The sequence below is a fragment of the Micromesistius poutassou genome, assembly GCF_964030765.1.
Source record: "Micromesistius poutassou genome assembly, chromosome: 9".
In the NCBI taxonomy this organism is placed as follows: Eukaryota; Metazoa; Chordata; class Actinopteri; order Gadiformes; family Gadidae; genus Micromesistius; species Micromesistius poutassou.
The window spans coordinates 3,233,778-3,247,484 of NC_140279.1; the positions used below are offsets into that span (position 1 = coordinate 3,233,778).

Here is a 13,707-nt window from a genome sequence, read left to right on the forward strand (position 1 = left end):
ACAAAATAAACAAAAGAAAATCAAGATCAGTTCTCCATACAAACTAGGGGGAAAAGTTCTCCGTCTGTTCTTGGTTTGACTGGGATCCGTTTCCGCCCCTTCACTGGACGATTCGCAGGAAGCGTATGAAACCGCTGGAGCTCCTGGAGCTTGTGGTGACGGGAGGTACTGTGGCAGGTGAGGAGGCATGGAGCTGGCCTACGCCCCCGCCTGCAGCCCCTGGATCAGACCATCGGGAGAGGGGAAGCCCTCTGGACTGGGATGACCCAGAATCTCAGTGCTCTTTGGAAAGGGGGGGGGGGGGGGGGGTACAGTGGAACGCTTGGGGTGTTGTGAGCTGGGAGGGGGAACCCAGCGGCTGCTCTGCCTGGGTCAGCACCCTGGGGGTGATCCGTGGATGGAAGAGGAGAGTAGGGGGGAGAAGGGATGGCTGTGGAGCTGCCGAGGACGGCCGTCCATCACAAGGAGCCCCGACTCACCGCCTGGCAGAAGAGACACAAAGACACACAGTCAGCAATGACAAGCTCTGCACCTTGGTGGGGTACGTGTACAGAAAGAATTCAAATCAAAGATCCACAGTAGCTGCCAGATTGCACATTTAAAGAAGTGCAACAGACGCCAATACTATAAAATAAATGCTTTGGAGGATCATTTTGGACAAAACAGCTTGTTGGCATTTGGTATAGCTATGCTACACTAAGCTGGTTTCAAAGTCAGACTGAAAAAATGCCAAAAGAAACCACTAATGTTGCAAACTGTTGTACACAGAGATGTACACAGAAAACAATAGGTTTGTTGGTGCTTTCAGTGTGATTCATGCCCTAAAAAAAGATATTGACAAGCAGCAAGACGATTCTTCTACCAAACCCCATTGAGCCTTAATGGGAATCATTAACACTTCTCAAAGCACTTAGTGTTGAAATCTCAGTAGCTTTGGTGAGATGCAGAACCACAACTTCACAGTCCATAAGGAGAATTATGGACCGGAGGTTGAATATCTGATGACTTATGGGCAATGTATATCTCCACATTTCCATCAGCTTAATTGGCCTGTGTCCTTGCACTGGAAATTCCAGGTATGTTAATGTGTGTTAATTACCTCTGGGAATAATTAAGCAGATGCCTTTATCCAATGGGCCTGATCTTTAAGAATCATTAATGCAGGTAGGGGCGAGGTATCTTGCATTGTGGTACTACTTAACTATTATTTCATAAAGATTGTTACATTACAAGGTCAATCCTGGGACTGGCTTGAAGGCTGATGACAGGAAACTTTTGTGGCTTTAATGACAGAAATATTTATTTAGATCCTTCTTCATAAAAAAATAAATAAATCTGTTCTTTGTATTATTATTGCACATGTTAAGCTGTGAATACAAACACGGTCATATTTATTTTTGGACTTTTATTTTTCTATTCCGACTTTTATTTTTTATTTTGAATGCATGTTTATTGGTCTGATTGTCCGCTGAGAATAAAGAGAGCATGGCTGAGTCTACCACGGGGGCTCGTGGTGACCTCCCTTTTGTTCCCCCTCCCCTTCCTCTGCCGTGTGTTTTACCTGCGCGCCCGCCTGCGTTCTGGGGCTAAGCTCACGACTTTAACAGAAAGCGAGGAGTTCTTCGGCGCCTCGGGCGACCCTCCTCCTCTACAGCCACGCATGAATGTGCACACACACACACACACACACACACACACACACACACACACACACACACACACACACACACACACACACACACACACACACACACACACACACACACACACACACACACACACACACACACACACACACACACACCAAATAAAGAAAATAAAAAAATGGGAACATTTAGAATGCTTTAAAATCATTATGAAATGAGGCAAAAACAAAAGACTTCCAAACACATGTCCTCTGACAGGGAACCTCAACACACAACCATGGATTGTGGAGTGGGCGTAGCCAGCGTTTCACGGCGCCTCAGGACTTGTATGGAGATGATTTGGATGTGAAATGCGATGCGAAATGTATTCAGTCAGGAGAGAGAGATCACCCTGATGGCGCCTGAACGCAAGAGGCAACACCACTTTTTGACTCGCTAATGCAGTGGCGGTCACCTTAACCCACAACATTAAGTTAAACTAATCTCGGAAATAAAAAAACAACAACAGTTTCCAAAGACGAAACTGAAAAGAAACATTCCTAAAGTGCACCAGAATAAAGGTCACCCGGTCACGGTGATTTTGCGGTTGTAAAGATTAGAGGTTAAGTTGACACTCTCTATAGATTAATAGAGTAACGTCGACGCTCAACTTTAGCTTATATCTAATTAATACACAATAATAGTGTACAAGTAGACCCACGTCAGTGCTTCATGAGAAACCAAACTCTAACCTGTGGGCCATCTCAGGGACCACTTTGCTAAACTGTTACTCTACTTGTTGCAGTTGTTGTGGTTGTTAGTTGTGGGAATCCATTATCTCCTCCACAGAATGGTGCTAAGGTCAAGTGGTCGAGTGCATTGCAGACATGGGACTGCAGCTCAGTGCTCTGCCTTGTCCATTCGAGATGCTTATGCAAACACATTGTTTGTTTTGCATGACACCAAGTCTGCCAAGTAGAGTCTGGCATGAATGACAGTAACACAACTAAAAGCCAAAATACACCATTGGTTGTAGTAAAATAAAGAAATAGCTTGATTTTATAATTAACCATTAAGGAACACTATATAAACATTATTTACGTATTTATTGTAATAAATAAAAATAAATTAACTCCTAAATCCTCTGCTCACACACATATACATGAAACAATACATTATAAGATCAAAGTAATAAATGATAGTCAATATAGGACATAATGCCTTGCCTGAAACACCTATAAATACACACAGGTCCATTCCTACAAAACAACACATTTGTTTTCCCAAACAATTTCCAAGAAATCTGGTATACATTACATATCTACATTGGCATCAAATTATTTGTCCAATCACATTTCTCAAGGCAGGGATCAACTCTAACCACCAGACAAACCTTCCCACTATTTGAAAACCTATCTCTCGCCCCGACCTCCGGTTTAATGCAGACGCCTTTGTGAAAGACGTTCGAAATATACCATCTGACTTCCGTTTGTTAGGGTCTCTAAGTGCAATGGAAAACACTTCTCCATTCACTTTTCCAAATGATTCTTAAATTGCTGTAATACTGCATTCAACGTTCCTAAACACAATGTCACACTTTGCATCTAAGGGTTTGTCCTTGGCTGATCCTGCTGTAACTCCAGCATGTGCTGTAAAGGTGCTGTTGACGCTACCTGGTTTGTCGGGGCATTGTGCTGTCGACGGGGCGAGGCTCATCCTCTGTGCTCTGAGGGGTTTATGGGAGGAGGCTTTGGTGTCACCGTGGCTCTCTAGCGGCCCGAGGTCCTCGTACTGATCTGCATCGTCCCTGTGAGAACGACATGGGGTGGGGGAACAGGACCAGCTTGTAACATTACTTTACCGATAACATTTTGAAAGCGATTTGCAGGCATACTCTAAATATTGGAGCAGGACAAAAACGTCATTTACGACAACAAAAGTGGTCATTAATTAAAAAGAAGAGAGCCAGTGCATAATAGGGCTGTCTCTCTCTCTCTCTCTCTCTCTCTCTCTCTCTCTCTCTCTCTCTCTCTCTCTCTCTCTCTCTCTCTCTCTCTCTCTCTCTCTCTCTCTCTCTCTCTCTCTCTCTCTCTCTCTCTCTCTCTCTCTCTCTCTCTCTCTCTCTCTCTCTCTCTCTCTCTCTCTCTCTCTCTCGACAGCCGCCCTGCGGCTGCCGTGGGTGTGTGCTTTTCCACATTTAAATATTAATTTTTCACCTTGAATGTCTGTTTTTAAAAACTATTCTAATATATATTCAAATTTAGAATATTTGTTGACAGCCCTAGTGCATAATGGATAATCAGAAAGAAAAGTTATTCTTTCATTATATTTATGAAAGTCAAGTGCGTAATAGTTAAACCTCTGAGAAACAGAGGCACATTTTAATAAAGTGCGCTCCAACCTCAACACAAGTGCTACAATGAGGAAGTCGGTTTACAACCAAAAAATCTGGTCATCATGTCATACAGTTCCTCATTATATTATGAAGAAACTAATTGACCAAGAGGATCCATTTGTTCTGGGTTGAAGCTACTACTTGATACTCTACTAATGGAAGTGTAGCGAATGGTCTTCATTTGATATGAACGTCACATGACCATATAGACTCTTCCACTCAAGGAGCAAACTTGTCTCAGTTGTGCAGAATTAAAATGCACAATATATATAATCCCCATTATAATAATATGACAGTGATATCTACACTGTTCTAAGACCAATTCTCAGAAGAAGCCCAGACAGATTGTTCAGAATATTGTACTAAACCAAATGTGTCCTGTTTTAAAAACAGAAATATAATTGCATAGAAATTTGGAAAATTATGAGGGTGGGATGAGGTCTATCAATTATTTTGTGTGAAATTTATAAAAGCTGTTTTATAAAATAATGAAGGTGTGCTTGTGGTCGAATAGCACTTTAGCATTGACATTACCAATGCTGATGCAGTTTGTTTTTTCATTGCTTGTTTCCTAGACGGGGGTCATTGAAGTGAACCCAGATTCTGTCGGTCTGGTGTGCAGCGTGACTCACATGTTCGCGGACTGCAGGGTGAACTTCCTGCGGCCCATCTTGGGGGCCTGTTGTGTGAAGCACTCGTGGCGCTCAGACTTCTTCCACAGGTAGTAGTACTGCACACACTCCCCCACCGAGCGCGTCCGTACCTGCGGCAGAAGAAAGGAACAAAAAAAAAAAAAGAGAGAGAATTCAGCCACCAAACCGGTTGTTAATGAAGTTCATGGTAAGATGGACATTTAGGGCATTTCGCAGACGCTTTTATCCAAAGCAACTTACAATAAATACATTTGTCAGAAGAAGGAGAAACAATATATTGCTAGCGGTACAGTAAGGATGTTCATAGAAAAAAGTGTCAAGCACAATTATTAGGTTAACCCATTCCCTGTATACAAGGTAAGACAGCTAGGTATGCTATGCTAAGTACCATTTTTAAGTGCAAGGACGTACAACATAACATTATAAGTGCGTACATTAAGTGCCAGATAGATGACATACTAGCACCACAGGTCAGATTCCAGACAGACCATCCACTTTGTAGGTTCTAAACAGCGTCTCAGAAACAAAAATGTCGAGTACACACAGGGCATCCTCGCTGTGCAGTTCATCAGCAGGCGAGCTCACGCGTGCTCAGCCTCGACTGCGGAACACGAGGGGGCTCACCTTATTGGCCTGTATGAGGTTGAAGTTCTTCCCGTAGGCCCGGTAGCCCTGCTGGAAACCCCGACACTCCTCCTCGCTCCAGGAGCATAGCTCGTCTGCACCCACACACAATGAAAATCTATTATATTCTATTTTTTTTTATTATATTCAGTTTTTCAGATTTTACAATCAATTTTTGTAATTGTTTCAATCAATTTTCAATAAATGTAACGTTAAAAAGTTTTCAACTTTAATTTATCTCCTGAAATGGTATCCACAGTGTCAATCTGTTATTCAGGGTTAATGTTTGATTTTGTCTTGTTGTCCAAATGGTTATTCTGACATGAACATAAACAGAAACGGAAATATACTTGCCATTGAACACTTTCACATTAAAATGTAATCTTCTGAGGGCTTCTTCTGCATTGAAGTTGCATTTCACCAGTTCATAGAGGGCCTGAATGTGAACAGTTTTCAAAAATGACAACATATCTTTTCAAAATGACATTTCAAGGTGACGAACATAAAGCTACATGTGTAACATATAATAATAATTTCTGATAGGAACAGTTCACAGTTAGTGTTCCAGGATTAGTCTTCGGTCAAGTCTGAATGTAGGTTTGAAGGGGGTAGTCAAGAGCTGTCTGAGATAAATGTCCAATAAGCATTTTTTCCAACCCAAGCTATATATTTTTTAACCCATATTCAATAACACGCAAGTTTAAGCAAGCACTCCGATTGGTCAATTCCCATTCTCAAGCGTGTTTAAATGCCTGGTGAAAGAATGGACAAAAAGATTGTGCCTAATTACAGAACGTATCGCTACACTAGCCGAAACTTTCATGAGCCTAGTTTCCATAACAACGTTCAACTGACCAAGAGTCGGCTATCGTTACTATAGGAACTATTTTCTGATGGAGATGAACTCGGGCAGAAAGCTTGAATTTGAGGGCAAATTAACCCACAATATGAAAATATTTTAGAATATTGTTGATAATGAAGATGGTTTGTGTTATTGAAGCACAGGACTTCAGAACTCGACGCAAGCGCCTTGTTCCTACGGCTGTGCTTCGCGTACCAATAATGACATTCAAGAACGCCATCTCGTGTAAGATTGCTTAATTCAATGAAGCACTTAGACATTCATGCATGCATGATATCGACAAACCTGTGTTTAGGCACCTTAACAATTAGCTAAAGAAGAAAGCCCAGAGAATCAAACTAGCAACATTCCCATGGTCAGCCTAGCTGTGCTACGTCCTTGGCTACTGTTGCCCTAGGCTACCCACTACTCCTTTACATTCACTAAAGACTCCTTCGGGTGTGGTCCCTAAGTAGAACAACCACCTTGCAGTATGCAGTAAGCCAGGGGTTCCCTAACCCCTTATACACACCAAAACCATCATATAGTAGCATATAGTAAGCGTCAAACGCTTCTTATAGACTTCTGCTAATCTTCTAATTGTGGTTTCAATTCAGACCACAATTGTCGTGAGAAAGGAAGGAAGTGACGTCCTAGCGCAGACAATGGTAAACATTTGTGTTCTTCATGACTTTTGTAGGCTGCAGTTCACTTAACAGCCAAAGGGGCCAGTAATGAGAAGGATTCTCTGACCGACACATAGCATCTTTAACCGAGGAAAGAAGACTCAATCTGTTTTAAAGACGGTATAGGTACCGTCTTTAAAAAACATTTTGTGTGCATTCGGGTAACCCCACCGATGTATAATCAGTGAAACATATACACACCTGACCTTTCATATTTATTTATTTATTTTTATATATACACACACACCTACTGCGTCCCAAGGTGTGACCCGTTTACGTGCCGCGGCCCATAGTTTGAGAACCCCCTGCGTCACGCTACCTGCTCGTTGTCGCGGACGGTGTCCCCATGTGCGTTAGTGTAGGGCGCCATCTCCTGGCCGCCGGGGGTCTGGGCGCTGCACAGGAAGCCCTCCACCTCCTGGGGGGGCAGCACCCCGGGGGTCCACAGCAGCTGGTCGTCACCGTCATAGGCTAATGGTGGAGGGAGGGGGGGGAGAGGAGAGGAGGGGAGAAACAAGGGAGGATTAGGGTTAGGGTTGGATCAGGGTGTACAAATTGGGTGATCAGAATGTATGTGGTAGTGTTGTGAGAAAGTGTATGAAATTAAAAAGGAAGAGCCAATAGAGAGAGAGAGAAATATAATTACATTAAAAAGGGAGGAAAAGGAAGGTGTAAAGAGTCATAATAGGCGGGATTGAAAAATACCAGCAAAACCCATTACGCAGGCATGAGCTCTTTCTGTAATCTCAGCCGAGCCATTGCATGGGCAGCATGGTGAGCGGGACTGAGGAGAGGGGACGTGTGGGGTCCAGGTGTGAGTGATGGGGGGCTTACCTCGGCCCTGGGAGCTGTACGGGCTGAGAGGAGGGATCTGGGCCTGGTACATGGAGCCCACCATGATATCCTGGCAGGACGGAGTTGGTAGGAGAGTCATGAGCAAATCACAGAGGTTTAATAATTTATTCTTGATTATATTACCATGCGTGCCATTTGGCGTTTATTCAAAGCATCTTACGCCAAGTGAAGGGTGAGTCATGATAGGGATTGAACCGCTAACCCTGGCATTGTTACTGCCATACAGGGCGGTTTTATAAAACGTGGGCGCTCCAGCGGTTCACCTTGCGTTCTTCATTGGAGGGAACGGAAGCGCCGCCGTCAGAGTCCTCTTCTGAAGAGCCCGCGTCTGTGTGTTTGTCTCCACCTGAGAGACAGCGTGTTGTTCACTCTGTTAACACCCAGACATCCCAGTGAAGGCCATGACGTCCTTTTTCGTACTTGAAAAAATTCACACAAATCAAGATGGGTATGTCAAGGCCATTGACGGGTCTTAAGCTGAAAGATACAGAGCGTTCATTTCTCCGGGCTGTATTTTTCCACTGGGCTCGAATAGGACTAATGCTATTTTGGATTTGAAAATTCAAAAGGAGTTCTGTCCGCGTCTGTTCCGAAACGGGCATGTCACTTGGTTTTAAACAGAAACACTATGCTTGCTTATTTTATAACATCAACCGAATGCAAATGTTGTTTGGCCTGAAAGGGAAATTCCACAACAAGGAAACAGTCCACATTCCATAGACTTCTCTCTGAAGCAGGCCGTGTTACAACAAGGCGTTGGGGCCGAGTTAAAGCGCTGTCTGTGCTACACATGGTGCATTTGACTCTGTATTCAAGCAGCTTTTGCACCCCGAGGATGGAGGAGACCTGACCTATATCAGTACATGATCTGGTATAAGAAACCATCAGAATCACATTGATATAGATATAGATAAAGAAATAGATATAGATAATATTGGTAAACACAGAGACAGACAGAGGAATCCTATTGCATTTTATAAAATAAGCATTTAAAAAGCACGAGAAAGATCAACTAAATAGCCAAGATATACGACAGGATAGGGAACGAGAGGGAGAGAGAGCGAGCAAGAGAGCGAGAGCGAGAGAGGATGTGACAAGAACCAAAAAACTGCAGAGTGAAAGAGAAAGTGTGCGTGTTACCTCGCAGTCGTCTCAGCAGATCAGAGGTGTTGGAAGTATAGGAGGGTGCGAGGTCATCATCCGCTGACGGATCCTCTTCCTCGTCTCCTGCAAACATGTCCTTGGTCACCTGATCCTGGGACACAACAACAGTCAAAGTCAATAATAATAATAATAATAATAATAATAATAATACATTTTATTTAAAGCGCTTTTCTAAATACTCAAAGACACTGTACAATACATCATAAAAGCAGTAAAAACAACATCAAATAGTAAAAAAAAAATAATAATAATAAATCATGTTATTAAAAGTTATAAAAGAGTGCGAGAGCAAGCAAACCCAAAAACGTTCTTTATATTATTTTATCGTGGTAATGGGTTTTATATGATCGTCAACATAGTACTATGTGATTTCATCACTTTTACTGATAAGACCCCAACAAAATAGGGGCAATTCCTATGTTTTTGCAATTCTCCCCAAAACCCTATGTGAACGTTCCAAGAACGGCGTTCTTTTCGTGACGTCTGAGTGTATTTTCCGAGGCACTCAGATGTCACGACCAAGAGGCAACGTCGGAGTGGCGTGTGTAGATGTTTGGTGTGTGTTGATGTTGAAGTTTCGTCTGAGCAGTGGTTTATTTAATGTACACATCCGAGTGAGGGTTAGTGTTAGCGGACGCATATAGTATAACGCTACGGTTTGTGGCACGTTTCATATACAACATCGCTTGTTATAACGCTCCTATACAACGACGGTACTAAAAAAGTATCATAAAGTTGCGGTGGGTCGTAACGATGGGGACAACACGTCAACACGTAACACACGTAACACGCCTAAAACCATCAACCCAAAACGCATTTTTCAAAATCCCATAGCGTTCGAACTCTAGCTCAAACAGTGGGTTCACTGGCTCTTTAAGCAAATGTCCTCAGTCTACATGTAGCATGCATCTTTGAGCCAGACGCATCAAGCTTCGTTCATACTTACCCATGTCGAATAGCCGACATGGGTCTCTACATTACCGTTAGTAGAGCAAAAAGGGTTCCGCTGCCGTGGATTACGTGCTCCAGATATGCATCTACACGTCGGCTGGCAGAACCACCAATGCAAGCAATGTTGGCACGCAGAAGTAGGATTCAACCTTTACCTCTTCACTTATTAAAGACATACATCTGAAAGACAATTGACTGCAAGTTGCTTTGAACAAAAGCATCTGCTAAATTACTAAATAGCTAATAAAGTGCCATCAATTAATCGTTCTTTGATCCATGCGTCGGTCACCGTCTGTAGGACACTGATGACGTACAACAAGCTATCTTGTGCTTCAAAGGGTACGAAGTCGTTTGTGTGTCGCTGAGGCCTACAGTGGAGGCCTAGGGTTACTCTTCTCCTTTCTCACCGCTCCCCATCATGTGACGTTTGATTCATGCGTTTCCAGGGCATTTATAGGACAAATGGTTAAAGATAAAACTGGGAAAACATACAGCGCAAGACACGCCAGTGGAGTTCGCCTGAAGGTACATGGCCCACAGAAGACACATGCACTTCTGTTATTTTGTTCCCCAGGGTGCCATTTAGAAAACAGCTCAACTTCTAAAAGGATATTTTACTATTTATAGAGCCTTATCACAGCATTTTATCCCTTTTCAGGGCTAGCTAAAAAGGCATTGAACCTAGTAGGCCGGTATGGCTAAGTGGGACTATTTTGCAGTGGTGGGTTTGTTATGCGCGACTGCTTCTTAACCACTTCATAAAACCCCTCACATTCCTCCACACACTCAAACTTCCACATTGCCTCCGCGAGGTCTCCCCTCCAAGGCTAGAGATGCGTAAAGATGCCTTGCTCAGGGGACTTCAGCCAGGAACGTGCTGAAGAACAGAGAACCAGGGACCCTCCCAGTTGCAGGTTGGACATGCTCTACCACCTGAGCAGCAGGAGGAGGAGGCCCCCCAAACGTTGCTCACCTTGTCCAGGGTGATGTGGGGCAGGCCGGCGGCCAGGTGACAGCGGTCCCTGCCTGGCTGTAGGAGCTGGCCGGGCACCTCGTAGCCGTACAGAGCCAGCAGCTCCTCCAGGGGCAGCTCGCTGGCCTTCAGGCACAAAGGAGCATGGAGGAGGAACGGGAGGGCAGGATGGGAAGAGATAAGAGGACCATTAATTGAACAAGAGCAAGGTTACCATAACATTTGGTTACACAGTAGGGCTTTGCCGGCAGTTAAAGCATGTTTATTCTAAGTAATAGAATATTTGTTAGTAAAAAGTTATCCTTCAGTCAGAAAACAACTGAAATCTTTTAATTTCACAGTTATTTTACCAGGTTAGTCTCATTGAGGTTTAGCACCTGTTTTACAAAAGAGAAAGAGTTAAGAAAGCGGGAAGTGTCCATTTTAAATAATAACTAACTACCCTAATATACACCTACATGACTTTTAACTAGCGTATTAGTTTCCAACTTTTAACTTCAATGGATATAATGCTTGTACATCAGAATGCATCATGGGATTTTTTGTTGGTGATACACCCACCATATTGAGAGGACTCAAGAGAGTTGTATAAACACAACAATGACACCTCTCCATGACTTTCACGATTCATTACTTAACAGACCCCAAGACCCTACCCTAAGACCCCAAAACCATACTACCAACATACTAACTAACAGTCCAATGCTCCTATGCTTCCAAAATGGTGGCTACCACTGCAATGAGACGTGGCAGTGAACCTACACTCTAGGCTTTATCTGGTCTACTGCAAACCATATCTAGATTTTAACAACGTCAAGTCAACCATATTGAGCACCAAGTTAAGAGCCAACAGCCGGCCTACTGTTTGGGACGGAGCTGCCATCTTCATGGGGAGAGGACGTGGCTGGAGCCGTTGGTGGTTCTCCAAGTCCTCTAGGGCTGTCTGTGTGGAGCCCTGCTGCTGTGACTGCTGCTTGTGGCCCTCATCGCTGGATCTCCACCCCCTCGCTAGGCCATACGGACCACACTCAGGCCGTGAACCCATTTAACCTTCTAGGGGCCACACACACACACACACACACACACACACACACACACACACACACACACACACACACACACACACACACACACACAGTTGATATTTTGCAACATCCTTAAATGTAACATTTGGCCATCAATGATTCAAATCAAACACAACATGTGTGAAGTGAAAGAAGTATATTGCGGGGTGAACACGAGAAGTAAAGCGCACTTCAACAGGTGTACATTTATGTGCGTGAACAGAAGAAGTGGGATAGTTGATCTTTGCTCGTTTCATTATAGATCGTCTGACGTTTTCTGACTCACCCATCGACGAGAGCCACTCGGTTAAATGGCAGGCATCGCCTCTTGTGGACTATTGTGTTTTAATTCATGCGTTACAAATTGGGTTGAACTAAACTTTTAAAAATGATAAAACTTGTAAGGCAAGAAAAACGACATCAGACGAAAGCAAACATTGAAGACACAGGAGACATTATGGCTGGCTAGCTCGACCGAAGGAGACGTCTTGCGCTCACTGACGTCTACACGCTCTGGAAGCTGGAACGGACGCTTCGATCACTTTCCAAAAATACCAGATCGCTAGAATAACCATACCGATCAAAGCGTGCTTTGCAAACAAAAAGTTAAAAGCGTAAAAAGTTGAAAAGTCGTGTGTTTCTCGCCCGATCCCACGTCTCACCCCGCCCAGTGGCGCTTTCCTGTAACTCGGTGCTGAACGCTCCTTCCTCTCTCTCTGACTCACTACAAGTGGCTGGAGTAGGAAATAGTCGTTTCGTGCACATCCGAACAGGCCGGCAGAATAGTTTGGTCGGCTAAAAAGTCTGACATCGCTTTTACAACTTCAACCACCCGCTTTTACACCACAGAGCACGCCAGAAATAGTTCAGCGCCACTTTATATCCATCCGCCTCTACTGTTTTAACGCCCCGGCCAAGGGGAATGAGTGTTTAAAGCGACGAACGCGGAGTGCGGCGTTGCGATACACAGAGAGAGCGAGAGAGAGAGAGAGAGAGAGCTTCTCCTCTATTTATACTCTTCCCCGCTCGCTCTCACACAAAGTTGACCGGCGGAGAGACGGATCGACCCGCGAGGCAGGATCGATGTTGACGTCGCGAATTGTGATGAAAAACGGCTCGCTTTCTTTCTCGTTCGCTCATTGCATTCCTCATTTTGCTCACTTACTTACCTCCGCCATTCCTTTTCTGCGCAGGCTTGCAGTATTGCCCGGATGTTGTAGATCTGCTCGCTGTACAGCTCGGGGGTTATTGCAGTAACGTTCGAGCCCTGCAACTGCATTTGTTTTGCTCTGTACCACAAACTTACAGCAACGCACAACGTAGGCGGAAAAAAACACACATGCATAAAATACATTAGGGTTTTATCTCGATACTTTTGTTTCCCCCCACGTGATGCGTGTCAACGGCGTGTGACGACCATGAACGACTGCCCAACTTTATTTCTAAAGTTTTCCTGTGCCTGTACATTTTTGTGACATAGCTACTAGAATATTCATGATACAAAAAATAATGGTGCTTACCGAATCGTGGATTATTTGCGGGTATGCTGCAGTACAATAAATTAAAGGCAGAATAATAAAACAAACATGATAAGATTCTAAATGAATGAATTTGAAGTAAGACTGCAAGAATGTGTGGATTTTCTCATTATCTTGCGACAACAATCTTTTAAGAAGACAGTGATTGAGAGAAACAATGTATTGTCACTTTCAGGAGATCTCGTGATATTTTCCAATACACGAGGGGAACTATACAGTGATACAGTGTGTTGATGATGGTCGATATGACGTATAGGGCTATAGATCATGGCTCCTATGCAAACTTTGGGCGGGGACCTGGCCAAAACAGATAAAGACACCTATCAGTGCAGCATACA

At 43.8% G+C, this 13,707-nt stretch overlaps 1 protein-coding gene across 1 annotated transcript; it reads right to left on the reverse strand.

Annotated features, from left to right (window-relative positions):
- Positions 1 to 342: 342 nt before the first annotated feature.
- mier2 (mesoderm induction early response 1, family member 2) lies at positions 343 to 13,132 on the reverse strand. Its single transcript, XM_084472522.1, has 13 exons — positions 13,001 to 13,132; positions 11,630 to 11,820; positions 10,768 to 10,893; positions 8,820 to 8,934; positions 7,943 to 8,025; positions 7,659 to 7,728; positions 7,144 to 7,295; positions 5,652 to 5,733; positions 5,298 to 5,392; positions 4,653 to 4,783; positions 3,299 to 3,432; positions 1,562 to 1,648; positions 343 to 482 (listed from the first exon to the last, which is right to left on the reverse strand). The coding sequence occupies exons 2-12, from the start codon at positions 11,810 to 11,812 to the stop codon at positions 1,593 to 1,595; spliced, it is 1,227 nt and encodes a 408-aa protein (XP_084328648.1). The 5' UTR covers positions 11,813 to 11,820; positions 13,001 to 13,132; the 3' UTR covers positions 343 to 482; positions 1,562 to 1,592.
- Positions 13,133 to 13,707: the final 575 nt, after the last annotated feature.